Below are 18,229 nucleotides of genomic sequence, written 5' to 3' on the forward strand. Positions count from 1 at the left end.
CTTCAATGTATTGGATTTGGCTGCAACACTGGTTACCCCCTGAGTCTCCAAAAGAGTTTCGTGGACTCAAACACTCCACTCACTCCTCCATCGGCTCAGTGGTGAGAAGATAATGAGTGCATTTTCATTTTGGGGGGAACTATCCCTTTAAGGCATGGCTTGCGAAGCGCTTGAATGCGCCGTGAACTTGTGGAAGGCAGACGTCTGAGCCTGTGGGTGGGCCGTGAAGGCAGCACCACACTCAGAACTACATCTAAACTGTGGTCGGTCACAACCAGTCAATGTGGGATGGTGTGAACTTCAGAGAGGAGCCTGAACTCAACACTTCTCTGACTTTATAGTCCCACTGCTCTGACAGTCACTGCTGTCTGTGCTTCCTCCTCGTAAACTCACTTACAGTCATACTTATATATTTATGTGAGTGTATGGGTGACAGTGACATGGCTGAGATACCGCCACCTCCACCGCCGACGCAGCCGGTGGAAATAGACCCGGACTTCGAGCCTCTCTCTCGGCCGCGGTCGTGCACCTGGCCGCTGCCCCGGCCGGAGCTCCTGGACCCGGCCGGCTCCAACACGTCCTCCCCGGCACCGTCGGTGCAGCAGGAGTCCGGAGGAAACCCCGACTTCATCAGCAGCCTCGGCTTGTTGGAGGAGGACTATGAGGAGTACGAGGAGCAGAAACCGCCGGTGAAGCCCTGCACTGATTTTCACTGTCGGGACAGAAACTGTGTGCAACTGCATCACCAGCACCGCCATCACCTCCAGCAGCAGCAGCAGGTCCCGGGTCCGCAGCCGCCGCCGCCGCCGCCGCCGCAACAGGTGCCTCCTCCCCCGGGAGTCTCACCTGTGGGCGGCTCCGCTCAGAGGAAGAGCGGCCTCAGCTCGTCCCGGAGAAACGCGTGGGGCAACATGTCGTACGCTGACCTGATCACCAAGGCCATAGACAACTCTCCGGAGAAGAGGCTGACCCTGTCCCAGATCTACGAGTGGATGGTGAAGAGCGTCCCGTACTTCAAGGATAAAGGAGACAGCAACAGCTCCGCCGGCTGGAAGGTGAGTGTCTGGCTCCATGAACCTGAGATGCTCCGGTGGTGGTTTCTCTTGTCATAGGTTCTAATGTTCACTTTTTAAAATTAAATTTAAAATCTAATAAAGCAGTGTAATGTGTCACAGAATCCAATATGCATTCTAATATATTTAATTAATGTTACTGTTAATTAAGCACTGTTTAAAAAAAAGTTAATAAATATTACCTGGCATGTGTAGGCCTGCAGTGTCGATGTGGAACGTTTGGTAACTTCTGGGGAGAAACCTCCTTATAAGGGTGTGTCTCCCCAAAAGTGTAATTATAACAACAAATTTTAATGAAATAAATTCAAATGCAGATTGGATTCTGTGATGCATAACACTGCCGGATAATCGGCATCGTTACATAAGCAAGTAAGAAAAAGACACAGCCGACAAGTGAACTTTAACAAACAAATATTCAAAATAGATAAATCATGTCTGAGAAAGGAGTGGGAACAAGTGACTACATATCAAGTCCTATCCCCTTGTTTCATATTTAGCGAGACCATTTGTGATTTTGGGTTTTCTTAACTCCCTTTAACTCTCAACACACCAGTCAACTTATAAATAAAGACACACAACCCGAAAGTTGGGGCTCTTGTGCAAAAATGAGCTCATGTTAGATTTTGCAATAAATGACTCAGTTGCTGGATTGCCCCATCCCCGTCTCAAAAGACTGGTTTTCTCAATGTGCAGAAAGCAGAAAAAGTGCAGAAACCGAAAGGCAAACATGTCATTGGCTGATCTTCATCAGCGTCGGGTTGCACTGATTCACCTTCTACACTTTCTGCACATTATTGTGAGCAGACACAGCAAAGTTCTATGAAAGCTGCATGGGATTTTGTGCATCAAGTATCATGCAGATTTTATGTGTCAGTAGCCCTACTTCCAAAAAGAAAAAAATTCAACAATAGAATCAGCTCCATCCTACTCCTAGTGCCGAGTACTCCAATGGGAAATATGTGGATTAATAGGCCCTTTTTTATGTCATATCACGGGTGTTAATAAAAACATCAATGATGGCTGAAATCCAGTGGTTCTGTTATCAGTAACATCCATGTGTTTCCTTCTCCACGGTCAGTGAAGTGGTCCCATTTTACAGAGAGAGAGGGAGCAAGCATCAGCACTTTTAATGCATCTATATGTTAACCTGTTGTGGCAGTAAGGGCTGCCTGCTTAATAGCAATAGCAATTACTCCCAACTCTTTATGTGTATATGCAGCATGGATGAGTGCTTGGTTTTGCACAGAGATGCATTAAAAAGGTGTCGTTCTATTCAAAATCAACCTTTCACCTCCACCAGAATAGGACTGATTAAACTTTTCTCCAATCATCAATCTGCAGATACCATTTTTCATACTGGTTTCTGCAGTTCTAACCTGCAAGTATATATTGAGCACACACTCATTAACGATTATGGTCAAACATAAAAATAACGATACTATTATTCCCGTTTACTCATCTCCGAGAGAGGGTATACTATTTTTTCTTGTGTATTAAGGTTAAAAAAAGAAAGAACCATGACAGAGTTTCAGTTCTTAAATCTGACTGCTGAACGTTGGCGTGTCTGTAACCTTTTGAAGTTTTGGAGCGGTTTCCTCTGTCAGTGGTAGCACACGCCTCTCTGCTGTGTCAGTGAGGAAACACTCTTCAGCTGTAAACCAGCTCAGCACCAGGCGGAGTGCATTGAATGTTAACATCCTGGACATATTTTTGAAGCACACTGCAAAAATAACGGTTGGCAAGATGTTTAGTGTAGAATACTGAGGGTTATAGGTCCAGTCTTTCCTTTTTATTTTACACCTGTCAAGTAGCTGATGAGATTCAAGGTTTGACTTGACTGTGCGGTGGTTCAAAGCCAGAGATGCAGATCAGCAAAGATTTCAGTTGCTTCTCCTAATCCTGCACAAACTCAAATGAGAAGAGTCTTTCCAGCAACACAACACACTGACTCATGGTTTATGCAGCATTTCCACAGTCATGGAAAACCTGGTGAAGTCCCGCGATTTGAAAGTTGGCCTGGAAATATTTAGCTTGGAAAAGTTGGAAAAGCCCGGATCCAGGCCGTGTTATTGTCTCATATGATGAGGTGAAAGTAGCTGTGAAGGACACAAATTAACTCAGGACAGAAGCAAAGTCACCGATGTCAAATAAAACCTACGCACAAAACAAAATGGGAGTGCGATTCGTACTTCAGCTTGCAGCCCTTCCTGTCACCCCTGCATCCTTGTGAAACGTCATTTTGAAGTTATGTCAGGAAATGCCTCTGTGAACCTCAGTCATATATAGTTTCCACTGTTTGATACCTCCGTCTAAAAGTTTGACTCATGCCCCGCTGCTAAACCTCCCTTTCCTCCTTTTCTTAGTCTTTCTGCAATTCACTTTCTTGAATGTAGGTGCGCTGGCTGGTGGGAATGCAGACAGATTGTTTTTTTTTTTAGTGTGCAGTAAACTGTTCTGTGATAACCTGACAATAACAGGAGGTGACACAAACAGCTCAATCAGTGTTGGGGAGTGTGTCGGAGGGGAAGGGGCTGGGAGAAGGGGACGCTGGGAACAACGTCAAACATCCTCCATTCTTGAGCCGTGCGCTCATATCTTTGTGTTCCTGTCTTCTAGAGTTTCCTCAGCGGATGCTCCGGCTCGGAGAAAGGGATCACTGCTCTTTATCCCATCACTTCCTCTTGTGCCCTCTCTCAGGCCTTAATGCTGAAGGTGTATATGTTTGTTCAAGTGAAACTCAGAGAGTCTGCAGAATTACAGGCCAGTAGCACCAACCTCTGTAAACCCTGGGGCGGATACTTGCAGCTCTTTGATTCCCATGCATATCTGATGTTGCTTGAAAACTTTGGTTTGTTCAGTTGGAAGCCCTGAGCTTGACTTTCTCCTGCAGAGAACCTCTGAGGTGATGGTAGATCTTATACATAACTTCATAAATAAACAACTACATGTTAGCAATCATAATCATCTTACTTGCCAAATTTATAGAATACAACTTTGGAAAAAACAATATCACTCTTAATTTAGTCTGTGTTTTCGAATGGATGTTTGGTCCACTTTCTTTTCTCTGACACACCTCTCACTTTATAGATGTGTTATGGATCCTTTTGTCCTAATTTATTGTTAAAATAATCTAGAGACCATCTACACAAGTAGGTGTCGGAGGAAACGGGTATTCTGCAGATGTTCAGTGGCTTCAAAGTAACACAGGATGGTATGTTGAGCACATACCACAGGCCCACATCAGTGTGAATCCAGCTCATGTCACTACACTACACATTGATTGTATGTCTGTGAGTGTATGAAATTTGATTGAATTTAAAGGGACAGTTGGGCCTTAGGTAACTTTCTAGTTTTATTCATGCAAACACCTTCTTCGTGAAAAACAGCCGCTGCAGCTTGTTTATCTTTTAATATTAAACCAACACATCTCTACTTCAACCTCTGCATTCCTAAATGTTGGCATGCTCGCCTCGCCTTGGAACCACCGGCTAATAGTTATTTTTACACTTTCCTGTTAAAAAAACACGACAGTCCCCCCACAATGAACTGTGATGCATTTCCTGGCGAGTGGATGGAAAACAGTGCCATGTGTTAACATCCCCCGCCCTGCAAAACATGAGGGTCAGGGCTGGAAAAAGAGAAGTTACAGACAGGAGGGACCATATACGGACCATTTTGTTTGTGCATTTAATCTACATAAGTCACTTTTATTCCATTTCAGCTTTCCCACCACTTGGTTAAATAAATCACCTTCCTGCTTTTTTATGTTTTATGTATGTATTGACCTTAGAATCCACATGCATGCGAGTGTGGAGCCTGATTGTAACAAGGGACAGAGATAAGCCCGAGACCTCATGCTGGGTGGAGGGCATTGAGTCTGAACCTCAGTGATTATACAGCTTCACTTAGAAAACTGAACGTGGGTGGAGGCCAGGACGGGGACGATGCTGGTGCCACTACAGCTTCCTGTCTTCCTCGTGTCATGGAGCTATTTGTTTTCCCTCCAAAAGCTGTGTCGTGGCTGAGTGATCACAATGCGTTGGCCGCAAGACAGGGCCCCCCGCCAACTGGGAGGACTGGTTCCCCTGGGATATTCATGTGTGCATGGGTGGCAGTTTGCAGCACATTAGCTACTTTAACGTGTTACTGGTAGTGACACTGTTTTTCTCAGTGAACTGTGACCTTATGTAATGGAACAGGAAGTGGCACCTCTCACATTAACTGGCAGTGAGGTTTTGAGGTAATTTTCCCCAAAGCAAGTGTTTAAGCAACCTCCTTGAACTTTTCAAAGGTTATGAAGTGAGTAAAAACAATTATTATAGTGCAACGCAACCCGAAGGCAGTTTGGGTATCTGGCATCCAGCATGGCTGTCATAGAATCCCCTACTATACAAATCAGTGGCCTGTTGATTGTCATATCTGGTGTCTGATGTTTGCACAAGTGGAAATGTGTGACAGACAACACTGACAGTATTTATTCAGGATGAGTTGAGCTGCATGCTCGGTGGAAAAATTAAGTCTCCAACCTTTCGAACGACATCCCCTGGATCAAATTACAACTGATGAAAGTGGAACTGCAAAGTTGACAAAATGCAAATTGTCCTGCAGACCAGGTTGAGTGGAAGTTACATAAAATTCCACTGTAAGGTTAAACTACTGTTTGTAGATGATATCGTCCCGATCGTTCTCGATCATTGAGGCTTGTATATTTCCAAAATGTTCCTAGACAAATTAGTTTGAAGTATTTAATGTCATCTCAATATAGTCTGAATAAAAAGTCTGGTCGGCAATAGAAACACTGCTGCACATGTGCAATGGGCTGTAAGACATGGCTGCAATTCTTTCTTTGGGGCTTTGAGCATGTTGTCGAGGTTTTATAATACAAAGATGAGTGTCGACACTCACATCAGCCTCAAATGTAGGCAGGAGAATGACTATGCATATAGCACATGTGCTTAGTAATTGTTCGTATTCCAATGTGGCAAACTTAGGTTATGAATGTGCTCAATATTATGCCAACTAAACAGCATGTTTACATACTGACATTGGCAGCCTGATGCTAGTATGGCTGTAGGCAAGTCAAAATGTTCCATAAAATCTGAATAGAAAGGGAAATCTTAAAAATGTTGTATTTTATATTTTAGAATAAATGTTTGAACTGAATCACATTTCAGCAACTTTTTAATTATTTGTTTATGAATTCGGGCCTGAAAAGATACAACTGCTGCTGAGGGAGGCAAGAAGATAAAAAAATAAAAAAACGGAATAACTGCCAGCTATTTGTCTTGGGATCACAAGGTTAAAAAGGGAGGCCTGCCCTGAACTTAAGAGGCCCACTGAATGCTTCAAGTAACCCCATGAAGAAAGGGAGGCTTGGGGCAGGGGCTTTCAAAGTGGAGCGACCATGGCTGGAGGGAAGGAGGGGAGCAGTCAGCTGACTGACTGGCGGTGGGCTGAGGCCTGTGTATACAGTCTGCTGTCTACACATGTGTGAGTCTGTGGAATCTTTGGCATGTGGGCTTCTACATTGTCCTCCTGTGCAGGATAATAATCCCCCTCTATATTATGTTCACAAAGAGAAACCGGCCTCTGAGCCATTATTCAAAATATCAAGGACATGGGTGGCGAGGGAGGTGAAGAAATATGGTGTAAAGAAAGAGAGGAAAGGGTCAGAAGTGAGTGAGATTAGTGTCCAATCCGGTAAAAACAAGTTGGCCTTTCTACCCTGTAAAGTGTGCAAGTTGTGAAAGATTAAGTTTCTACTCACCCTGGTATTTGGGAAAATATTGTGTGTACTATTTTTTGTCATCAATAGTAAATCACGTGTGGATGTTTATCTGCTGTCTGTCATTCTCATTTGCCCCCTCCATGTTTATCTAAAGCTGAGCTCCCCAACACAAAGCTCTCCTGTTCCTGTTACGGTCCCACTTTGAAGCCACTGCAGAAGTAGGTCACTTAGTTTGATGCTCAGTGTTAATGAAGGAGCCCGCATTGTCCCTGGAGCTATGAAGAGGGGGACATGGTGTCCACACTGAGCTGCAGGGCTCTTCTTCTCCCGGCTCGCCTTTTTCATTTTTTCTACCAAACCCTGTAACCCTGTCCGCTCGGGCTCATTGGGACAGAGGCGAGAAGGGTGGGGGTGGGCGGTGGGTGGTGCACAGGAAGACACAGTCAGGAAGTGGCTTGTGCTTTTATTGTAATCTCTGCAAATACTACGCTCTTTTATTCTCTTTATCACACCTCATATCTGACTGTTCTGTCACGGGGGTTTTTTTTCATTTCATGACCTTTTACTTTTTCTAATTTAGCAGCTGGGAACTAAAGCAACTGGTATCGTGTTAATATCCTTTACATAACAAGTTTTTGTTTTACACGTGGAAAGAGTGTAGTCAATGCAATCCAGTGAAACACACATAGCACGAATACGCACTATTACTGTGATACTAATTGCAGACGCATCATCCAACAGTAATAGGACAATGTGAGCTACAATCAGTCAGTTAACAGAAGTCGATTTATTTCCTCCGACGGTCAAGGATCCAGCCGACATGCAGACATAGTCTATAAACTAGTCAAGAAGACTTTGTGGTTACTGTCAAATTAGCATACTTCCTGTTAATGTTTTGATTTGGATTTGGCCTGCGTACAACTGTATCACGTTCTCCGTCAGTCTCTGCAACTTTGGTTTCTTCAAAGGTCTTGCCTCAAGAGTGGTTTAACCCATTGCTGAAGTTGATGAGATTAGAAGCAGCAGAATAAAAAGTGTTCTATGACACAATCGCTGCAGAATAACTGAAATAATAGAACACATAGCTTAAACAAAGACCATATAATAATTATAGCAACCATGAAAAAAAGACTCACAGAGATGCTGCACCCATGATACATGTAGTTTAAAATATTCAATATCTGTTGCACTGTTAAAATCAAATCAAATCAAAAAGTTTAAAGCACAGCAGAATTCTATTGATTGATCAAATTAATAAATATTATAACTTGCCAATTATAGGGAGGGATGAAGGCCAGTGAAATATTTTTTTCCATAAGCGTATTCCTGAATGTACTTAGGCTATTATTGTTGTTGCACAATTTTTTAAAATTGTGTTTTACTTTTAATTATAACAATCTGTATCTGAATTTTATAAGTACACATGTGGTTTCAATGTATTTCCCATGCATTAGCATCAGGCTAAGCTTTGATGTGCCATGCTGTGACCTTTGATGGATAAAAAACAAAAAAACAATAGTGCAGGTTCTGACCCCACCCCCAACCAACCTGTCAAGTTGATTCCAAATTGGATTAAAACTGCCTGAGTTTTCGCTGTGACAGTCAGACCAACGCCACCAATTACAACACACCCGCCTGCTAACGTGCAGAAAGAAAGAAAAGTTTAACTCATGAACACTATATCGCACCGTTATGGGGTTTTGTGGCCACAGCCGTATTTAGTCTGGTATTACCTGCTGGTAGTTTATGGTGGCTAATGTTAAGTAAATGAGTTTGCCGACTTCTTTGCTTGAGATACTGTTCCACGTGTTACAATGTCTTCTTCTCATTTTATTTTTGTAAAAGTGACAGTCTCGGTTATTTCTATTATATTTGTATCTGCGTGTGGTAAATGCAAATTTGAGGTCAAGTATTTTTTCCTCCTGTCTTTCATCACTAACTAAACATTAGACCTGCCCATTGATATCAAACCAAGGTTCCTGATTTGAGAAGCAGCTGCTCTCCAGCAGTCGGCCTCCTGGGGGATCCTGTGTCCTGTCTGTGGTTTTGTCTGATGCTGAGGGTGTAATTGTTTGGACCAAATGCGAATGAGGCCACTTTCACTGCAGCTGCACCTGTGCCCCGCAACTGGGCCTTGTTTGTTTACTTATGCTGCGACCGTTACTGCGAGCCTCATGCTTCACTACACAAGACACAGCAGCTGTGTCGATTGTTTTGAAGTCCGGTAGGAGGAGTCGCTTCATGCTGCAGCAGTTCTTCTTCATGATGATTATGGCCGCAGATGATTAATAGATCATTGGATACATGGGAGGATTCTCTAACTGAAGCATGTATGTGAGCTGGGTTGCAGCCGGTGGGCTCACAGGAGCACATGTCTGCATAGGGAGACGATATAGGGAGACGCATTTACAGCATGCTGCCCAACATATACTGTGGACTAACTGGAAATAGATTTAGTCACAAGCAAAAAAACTTCCCCATGTCAGTTGTCCTTGCACCAGATGACCTACAGCAGGGACATTAAAACCCACAACCTTTGCGTTTGTGTCAGCTGCATTGACATTATGGGAAAAAAATATTTCCAATGGGGAAAGTAAGCAAAATATACACATGGGACATATATGCACATAGGATTTATTAAAGGCTATAGTTGCACAAATCTAAAACAATTCTTTGGATAGTGCAAAGCTGGGCAAACTTTAAGTGCACAAAAATCAGTTGTCTCCAACACTAAGCAAAATGTTCTGTCCTCAGGCCAAGAGCAGCAAAGAGCAAGAGCAAATCTGCATCACATTACAATACTTCGTCATGACATAAACAGTTTGTAATGCATCTTAACTCTTGTGCAAGCTTGTGTTGGATCCCTCACCCCCTAACTACTCAATAGACCTTCTCTCTTAAACATGTATGTCGCAGACAGCCCTCCATAAGCTGAGCATGGGAACGACCCTGGTTGCCAAGAGAGGTCAATCCGTATGATCTTCTGTGGATTTCTTAATGGCCCACATTCAGATGAGCTGTCATAGAGCTACAGGTGCACATATTTTACTACTTTAAAGTCTGTTAAAAGTAAAGAGCCATACCAACACATCCTATAAAGAAGTTTAGCAACAATGAAACATATAGGGCACCTTGGGTCAGGCTTTCAGAGGAGTAATGTGTGAATGGGGCACCTCATGAATTAAGAGGCAGGGGATGTCTTTTGTTCTCTTTGGGTGAGGTGAGGTCTGTCTCAGACGAGGATTATCCCAGGCCAAGTAGAGAATGCCCCTTCCCAGTGCCCAGCCATCCAGTCCAGGATCTATTGTGGGCACTCATCAGAGCCTCTACACATTTGCATATCACCCGCGTGTGAGCAAGACATGTCATATGGTCTGTAGGACAAAAGTTAGTCTACAGAGCCTGAGTCTGTGCAGCTCACTGCTCAGATATCAGCTCCTCCACTAATGACTCATTTCCTGTCTTCAGGTACAGATTGTGATCATAGTAAAAGAGAGAAAAGGTGGAGAAAAGGTTGCGAAGTAAATGAACACAAGTCAGAGGGAGCATTGCATTTTGTGGCCAGGCAGTGTGTGTGCATATGTGTGTAAATGTGTGTTAGCTCCACCTCGAGTTACTCCAGCAGCTTCTCCTCCTTCCTGTGTTCCTGCTCCATCCAACCTGTTTGCATGTCTCTGTCAGCGCGGGCTGAGGAGCTCGTGTTCAGCACACAGTGAACTCATTGACCCTAGCTCTGCCGGCAAAAACATCTCACTCTGCCACCCTCCCCATCCTCAGTTCGAACTCTGTAACCTCATTCGCGCACAGCTCTGTGCTTCAGGATCAGGCTTCAGAAGACGAGAGTTGATGTTTAACTTTGGGATAAATGGTTTGTAATAAGGATGAACTTGATCCACTTCTTTTTGGACCAAATATTTTACTTCTGGTCTTGCTTATGCAGTTAGCTAAAATGCTTTATTTTGAAATGTACTTTACAGAACCATTCTCAATATGACAGTTCTTTTACAAGTGGTTGTTTTTTCAATTAGAAAGTAATATTAATGTTCTTAAATGAAACAATTCAGCAATAAATTCGAATTAGCATGATAATTCAATTGAATACGAGTCGAAATTCTGTGAATAAGTTGTGCTGAATGGATCTGTCACCGAACCCCAACCCAAGAGCAGCATTTCAGAGAACCACTCAGACAATCTGTCTGTTGTTTTCAATGTGACTGTCTCTATCTCCATACTTTGTACATCCCTGTTGAATCCTGCGGTTGGGGACATCTGGCTTCACTAACTGCAGGGAGCTGCTTTTGGGTTCACATGGGTATTGAGGGGAAATTCCCTGCTAGTTCATCTTGTGCTGCGCTTAGTTTTTTTTTATATTGTACCCACCACGCAGCACAGCTCTGAGTAGCATATTAGGACGATTTTGTCCAGAGAGACCAAAGCAGTACAGTATACGTCTGTGTCCTGTGTCTTACTGTTTTTCTTCCTGTGAGAAGTACCGCAGGAGTTGCCTTTTTTCGGGTTCGTAACATAGCATTAGAGACAGCGGACTGAATGAGGCTTTAGGTGTATACTTGTTCACACAAGGACAAATGTGACCACATACAAAAAAAACTGAGGCAGTTGGGTAAAGCCAAAAAAATACAGTCTGAATTAGCTCTTTCAGTAGCGTAGTTGTAAAACTAGATGCCTGGGGTTTAAGACAAAACACAAGCAAGGTTGGATTTTCCAACAGCTGTGGTGATTCGGATCTATTTTCTCTGTAATGTGTCTTTTAAAATCACACTCTTGTTTTATCTGTGTTGGGGTTTTTTCAGTTCACTGGAGCAGTGGGAGGGTGGGACGTGGCTGTGCAGATAAAACTCGGAAATCACAGGAAACATATGAATACTGCATACTGAGAGGGGTGGGGAGGGATCACCAATAAAAACACAGCTAAAGTCAAACCACATAGACCTAAAACTTAAAATACTTCAATGAACGCTACAGCAGTACGATGGAGACGCGGTAATAAAAAAAACATGTGATGGAAAGAAATTTTTTACAGTCATATAGGACAAACAAACTAGATAAGCATTTTGGGTATTACACCTGACTGACAGTTGAGGATTGTTGTGCAAGAATATCGGTATTTATTTGAATGACATGACTTTAAAACCTTTAATCAACGTTTAATGTTTTCATGTATTGACCAACTTGTGGACCAGTGCCATTAAAAGCTATGTTTGGAAAACAAAACTAGATTTTCTTAATGCCTCTAGCTGAATTGAAGCCTGGACAGAACTTTGATGTCAGACAACTTTCACTCTTTTCTCGTCCAGAACTCCATCAGACACAACCTGTCGCTGCACAGCCGGTTTATGCGCATACAGAACGAGGGGACAGGAAAAAGCTCCTGGTGGATGCTGAATCCAGAGGGAGGAAAAAGTGGAAAGTCACCTCGACGCAGAGCGGCCTCTATGGACAACAACAGTAAGCTGGCCAAGAGCAGAGGAAGGGCGACAAAGAAAAAGGTACAATTCATTTATAATGTGTCTATCATCACCGTTCTGCTGAAGTGTATAATACCCTTGTCATTGTGAGGTCTTTCATGTTTTTCTGTGTCCAGATGGCTCTACAAGAAGGGGTTGAAGGAGGAGCTGGTAGCCCTGGTTCCCAGTACTCAAACTGGCTTGGGAGCCCAAACTCCCACAGCAACGAGGACTTTGAACCCTGGAGCTCCTTTAGGACGCGCACCAGCTCTGATGCCAGCACTCTGAGCGGTCACCATTCGCCCTTTCCCCCTGAGCAGGATGACCTGGGGGAGTCTGACGGCCACATGATTTATTCTGGAGCAGTGGGGCCCAAGATGACCTCCACTCTGCCCAGCCTGTCTGAGGTGGCTGGAACTTTGGGCCAACATGACTCAGAGATCGTCATGGAGAGTCTGTTGGATAACCTACAACTGCTGTCTCCTAAAATCCCAACGCTGGGTTCTGACTCCCCACATTCCTCAAATGCTGCCATGCTTCAGAGTAGCCCTTACAGCTCATCTGGCTTGACCCAGCACTCACAACAGGACTACCGAAAGTGCATGTACGGCCCAGGGGGGATGAACTCCTTCTCCCCTACTCCCATGCAAACTCTACCAGAGACCAAGCCAGGCTTTGGGGCTTATGAGAACCAGTATATCTGCTCTGCTGGTCTCCTTAAAGATTTGCTGACATCAGATGCAGACGCCAGTAGGGACATGATGGCCTCTAGGGATACACTGGTGTCTCAGGTCGAGATGGGAGGCTGCCTAATGGCCACTTACAGCAGCCAGAGCCATGTGGGCCGTCACAGTGGAGTAAAAATGATGAATCTTCCGCAGAGGCACCCGGTTCCTCGTGTAAATCCACAAGCTATACATAACCAGGGACCTTCAACCTCACGAGACTTGAATAGCTGTAACATGATCCCACTGACTACCCTGACTAGTCCTTCAGGGGCCCCTCATCAAATGACCAACCTGAGGACATGCATGCAGCTGCCCCGGGGACACCCAGCACACGCCCACAATGTCTCAGTGAACTATAGCAGAAGCAACGGCTACAGGGAACTTAACTTGGTTCACCCGCACGGACATCATCAGGAGCGGCTTCCCAGTGACCTGGACAACATGTCCATCGAGAGATTGGAATGTGACATGGAGTCTGTCCTCCATGACACGCTCATGGACGGCGGTGCGTTGGACTTTAACTTTGACCCTGCAGCTGGGCATCATGGGTTTCCCCAAAGAGTAAAGACCACCACACACAGCTGGGTGTCAGGCTAGGATACATGATGGGTCACAAAAAGGGGAAACTGACAATGAGTCTGGCAGTAAGTACAACTAATTCAACTTTCAACAAATCCAATTTTATTTGAATGTCTCTTATCAATGAACATTTTCCATTTCCCATCACAGGTTATCTCAGCATCATGCTCACAACCATACAGGGACTGGAACATGTAAATCCAAAGAAGCTGCATCCATCTCTCCCCACAGAGCATCTGACACAGTTCTTTTACAAATGTTTGCAGTTGTAGCTCCATGTATAACAGTGGATGTTATTACTTTTCACTATAGATGATCATCATCATTCAGATTCAGATACAGAATTAAAACATAATTGTTGTTATAAATAACAGCACTGAACATCTCAAGAAAAAAACTGAATGACAGACAAGCCTTTATTTTGCAAACTAGTCTTGTTTACATGCCTGTGAATAACTGGAAATATGTAATATTTGTTTATTTTTGATTTGTGGTATATTGAAATGTGCCTAACAAAAAAATGTAGAGCATGCATTTCTCAATATAAATGATTTTGGGCCAGTCTGGTACCATTTAATGAAAGGGGCCAGTACTGGATGCCAGCTTGAAATTCATTGTTTTGAAGATGTCACTGAAATCATATTATTAATGTTGAATTGAATTGAATATCCCAAAACCTGCCAAACCGGATGTTCTCCATGGTCTGATCAGTGTAAAGATTTTCAGATAAAGGTAGCATCCAGCCCTCAATGGCAAATGACTACTCAGATGTTTACCCTAGTGAGATAATTTGGCTTAAATGTTAGATAAACCAGTGTATCATCTGCATAGAGATTCATGTTAATATAGAAGGTGAATAAAATAATCCAGAAGAAATGTGACAGAAGGATATGTACAGGAAGGACATCCCATAGCAGATTAATATCAAATTGTCCTCAGGCTTAAATTATAGATAAACCAGGGTATCCTCTGCATAGTGATTCACATCAACATTATTTAAATCTTAATTTTATAATAAACTCAGAGGAAATGCACTGTGACAAAAGGATACATTCAAGAGGAGATATCTAAACAACACCTCACAGCAGATTAATATCACATGTCATGGTACAGTGCTGGCAAATTAAGGGCTATAGTCAAATAATCAGCTATATCTGCTCACCAGAGATCATGAGTCAAACTGCATCTCTGACTGAATTAAATTCATCAATCATATACTGAATGAAGATATTTATTTAAATGTTTTTTGTTGGATTTGTTGCAGCTCTTTACTTGTAAAAAGATGTGTGCCTGTGCTGTGTACAATGTATATACTTATTTGAGTTACATGATGTTTTTGTCCTGTATTTTTATTGTATATGAAACTAATACATATGAAGGAATTTACAGCTACACAGTTGCCTTCCAAAAACTCTGGACTGAAAATGCATATCAAACATCCAAAGCTCCTATAAAAGCTCCCTGTTCCAATATTTCCATGCTGTTATCAAGAGCTGTTTAAAGAATGTGAGTGTTGGGGAATATGATCAATGAGATTAACGAGCGTCTGCATGTTAAGTTTTGCTCTATTAGACTCCTTGATTATGAATTTTGCTGTCAGGGGAAAACCTCCCACTTCTCTACAATCACACAAACCTCCGTAGGAAATTCTATCCTGTTTGAATCTATAAAAACATTTCAAAACTGCTTTGGTTAATCTCAAATTACATGGCGATCAATTAAAGCGGTTTCCATCACTTTCTGATAAATGGACCTTCTGGGAATGTTGGGGATTTCCAACCGACTTCAGAGTTGCTCTTTACTCCACCAAACATATTTCAAGGAAAGTGTTCCAGTTCATTGTGCCTACATGGTCTCACAGACCTATAATGTTGTACATATTATTTTCTGTAGCACATTTTTGTATATGAAGATTTGAAATGATGTTTTACTCTTTTTGTATGGCTGTATTAAGAATGGTTGTTTACAAATCTCAGTCCAACCTATATCAACAAATATATGAACACTCATACCTCAAAATATTGTACCTCTGAAGTGTTGAAGGGATTTTTCCTACCATTTTTCTCAGTGATGTATTGGATTCATCTTCATATTTGTACATATTTTTTGTATTTGATTAAGGCTGAAACCAGTTATATTTGGACCTTTTCAACTGTCTTTGCCTTTCTAATGTTTGAGGATTATAGCCATTAGTCTATAGTAAATGTGATTGGACACCACAGTATAGAGAATTTAAATTAAACAAAATGTGTGAGACGTTATACATTTCAAAAGACTGTTTTTTTTGTATGTGTATCTATATGTTTAAGCCTGGTATCACAAAATATAAACGTGTGAATAATGTTCCAAGCTCTTAAGTGTGTTATTACCACTCTGCATGTCATTTCAAGCAACATCATTTATCTAGTGAATAAGTCAGAGCCCTAATTAAACCAGTGTTCAAATGACACAGTAAAGACTAAAATGTGTAGACGTCACGCCTGAAAGGTTGTCTGCGGTTTAGACGCCATGGTAACCCATTGAAAGGAAGTCAACAAACATAACTGAATTGTGTTGTGGCAAAAGAGCCAAATCATAATTATTATAATTACTGAAACCTATCAAAAATTAATATGGAAGCATTTTGATTAAGGATCAACATATTGTAGCGACCTCGCACAAATATGATTAAACTTAAAGAAATTGTTACATTTCATTATGAAAATGATATATGCATATATGAATTATATGTAATAGTTTACATAACACACCTACTTCTGTGCAAAAATCACAGTCTTATTTTGTATTTCATCCATATATTTTAGAAATCCAATACATTAATCACCATGTGATTTACAATTAAAGAAAATAAAACAGAATTAAATTGTTGTGTATTTATCATAGCAGCATTTTAAGGTAAAAATAATGCAGTGTAAAGTCAACTGATATAAATTCTTAGCTCAGTTTGAGTCTGATGGAAGATATTTACTTCCTTTTTAGTGGGTTTTTGGAAAACTGTCACTGTCACAAACAACCTCATTTAACATCGTTTGAAGTCACACACTGTGGAACTCCACCGTCACAAAGTGTATTAAAACATTGAGGATGTTGTTGAGGAATGAGGCTGGTGCAGGATGACCCCCCCCCCTCATTCAGCACAGGCAGTGTGCAGCCCACCTGCTCTCATCCTTAGAGGTCATGCAGGTCACACAGTTCAGTTGCAATTCAAGGTCAATTTTACACATTAACATTACACTACAGTCTTCTGTTGTCTTTAGAAAATCTTTACACCAATGTGAGACAGTTACTGTTAAATACACTAAGTTTATCATATATCAGTGTGGGCGTCACTGAGGATGTTAAATGTCATGCTGAGAACATAAACTGTGACAAACTGACTACTTCCTTTCACCACAGGGACATTCTGGCAAAGAGACGTTCTGGAGATTTGAGCAGGTTCTTGTTTCTTGAACTGGCAAACATCATTCACTTTCAGAGCTTGTATAAATATGTGTGTTCACAGTTCTTTCAGCAGTAAAACCAAACCATTGAGTCATGTGACTGTTATCTTAAATTAAATCTGAGTGTAAACTCGTTGGAAGGCCAATGAATGAATGAAGCGTGGTTCACATTAAATTAGCTACATTACAAAAACATGCTGTAACTCCAACACACTGACTTCAGTTACTTCCCAGGTTATCAGACCAGGGCAGGACCCAAATTAAAATGTCTTCATGACTTTTGATCACTATCAGGACTCATTTCCATCTCGTCTTATGGGGGCCTCACTCAGTCTCTGCAGGTTCTTGGCTAACTGGTGTTGAATGAGCTGTGACCTGGGTTCCTGCGGCTGGGGCCCCCACAGAGGGTGTGCACCAATACATCTAAACATTTCCTCATTAATATAAATGGAAACCATTAGAACACATTAAGGGTTTCTCAAGGACTCAGTATGTTTCAAACAAATTAGGTCACACAACATGTTGCTGTCACAGCCTCATTCTGAATCTTTGGGGTCTCTATGCAATTTCTTTTATGAAAGATGTATTCATACAGTATATAATTAGTTAATACTACATATCGTGGATAAATAGTGGGTTGCTGCTTTCGCAGCCACGGTTTGATTGCTGTGATTGATGTCCTCACACATTCCTCTCTGTCAGAGGTCTGCTGGCTAATCTGACCATTCATAGTATGAGCAGGCTACAACCCACAACTTCAGAATTACCTTTATGGCGGCAGATGTGTACAAATTGGTGGTTGATCATCTTTCGAGTTGTCAATTTGAGATTTTTGAGGATTGACTTTAAAATTGTATTGATTGCCTTAATAAAGGATAGACTTTCTGTCAAAAATGATGGATGGTAATCTCTGACCTTTGACACCTCCCCCCCCCACCTTGTTTATTTGACTTTCTTTGTGGATGGACCTTGACCTAGTTTGAACTGTTTTTAGCTCTTTCGAAAAATCCCAAATGAAACCTTGAACTAGTGGGGGCCATCCTGTCTGTGGCGATAAAATGAACCTTGAGAGTCTAAGAATCAATATTTAAAATGCTGAAAAGAGCAGCTACCACCGCGATCATCCGCGAGACTCCGCTGAGAGTCATTCAAGAATCGTAGTTGTGGAAGACTCATTGAGAAAGGAAGCATCGCTATTTCCGGTAGCATTGCTGCA

General features: G+C 42.1%; 1 protein-coding gene across 1 annotated transcript; it reads left to right on the plus strand.

Annotated features, from left to right (window-relative positions):
• Window positions 1-211: 211 nt before the first annotated feature.
• Window positions 212-15,916, plus strand: LOC124854860 (forkhead box protein O1-A-like). The gene is made up of 4 exons (XM_047343481.1): window positions 212-1,055; window positions 12,117-12,308; window positions 12,404-13,638; window positions 13,724-15,916. Exons 1-3 carry the CDS (start codon window positions 426-428, stop codon window positions 13,589-13,591), a joined length of 2,010 nt encoding a protein of 669 aa, XP_047199437.1. The 5' UTR covers window positions 212-425; the 3' UTR covers window positions 13,592-13,638; window positions 13,724-15,916.
• The last annotated feature ends 2,313 nt before the right edge of the window (window positions 15,917-18,229 follow it).

This window comes from Hippoglossus stenolepis, chromosome 15, assembly GCF_022539355.2.
Source record: "Hippoglossus stenolepis isolate QCI-W04-F060 chromosome 15, HSTE1.2, whole genome shotgun sequence".
Lineage (NCBI taxonomy): Eukaryota > Metazoa > Chordata > Actinopteri > Pleuronectiformes > Pleuronectidae > Hippoglossus > Hippoglossus stenolepis.

Coding starts and splice junctions, on each gene's coding strand:
- LOC124854860 (XM_047343481.1), top strand. CDS start 426: ATGGGTGACAGTGACATGGCTGAGATACCGCCACCTCCACCGCCGACG. Junction 1,056..12,116: donor ACAGCTCCGCCGGCTGGAAG/GTGAGTGTCTGG, acceptor TTTCTCGTCCAG/AACTCCATCAGACACAACCT. Junction 12,309..12,403: donor GAAGGGCGACAAAGAAAAAG/GTACAATTCATT, acceptor TTCTGTGTCCAG/ATGGCTCTACAAGAAGGGGT.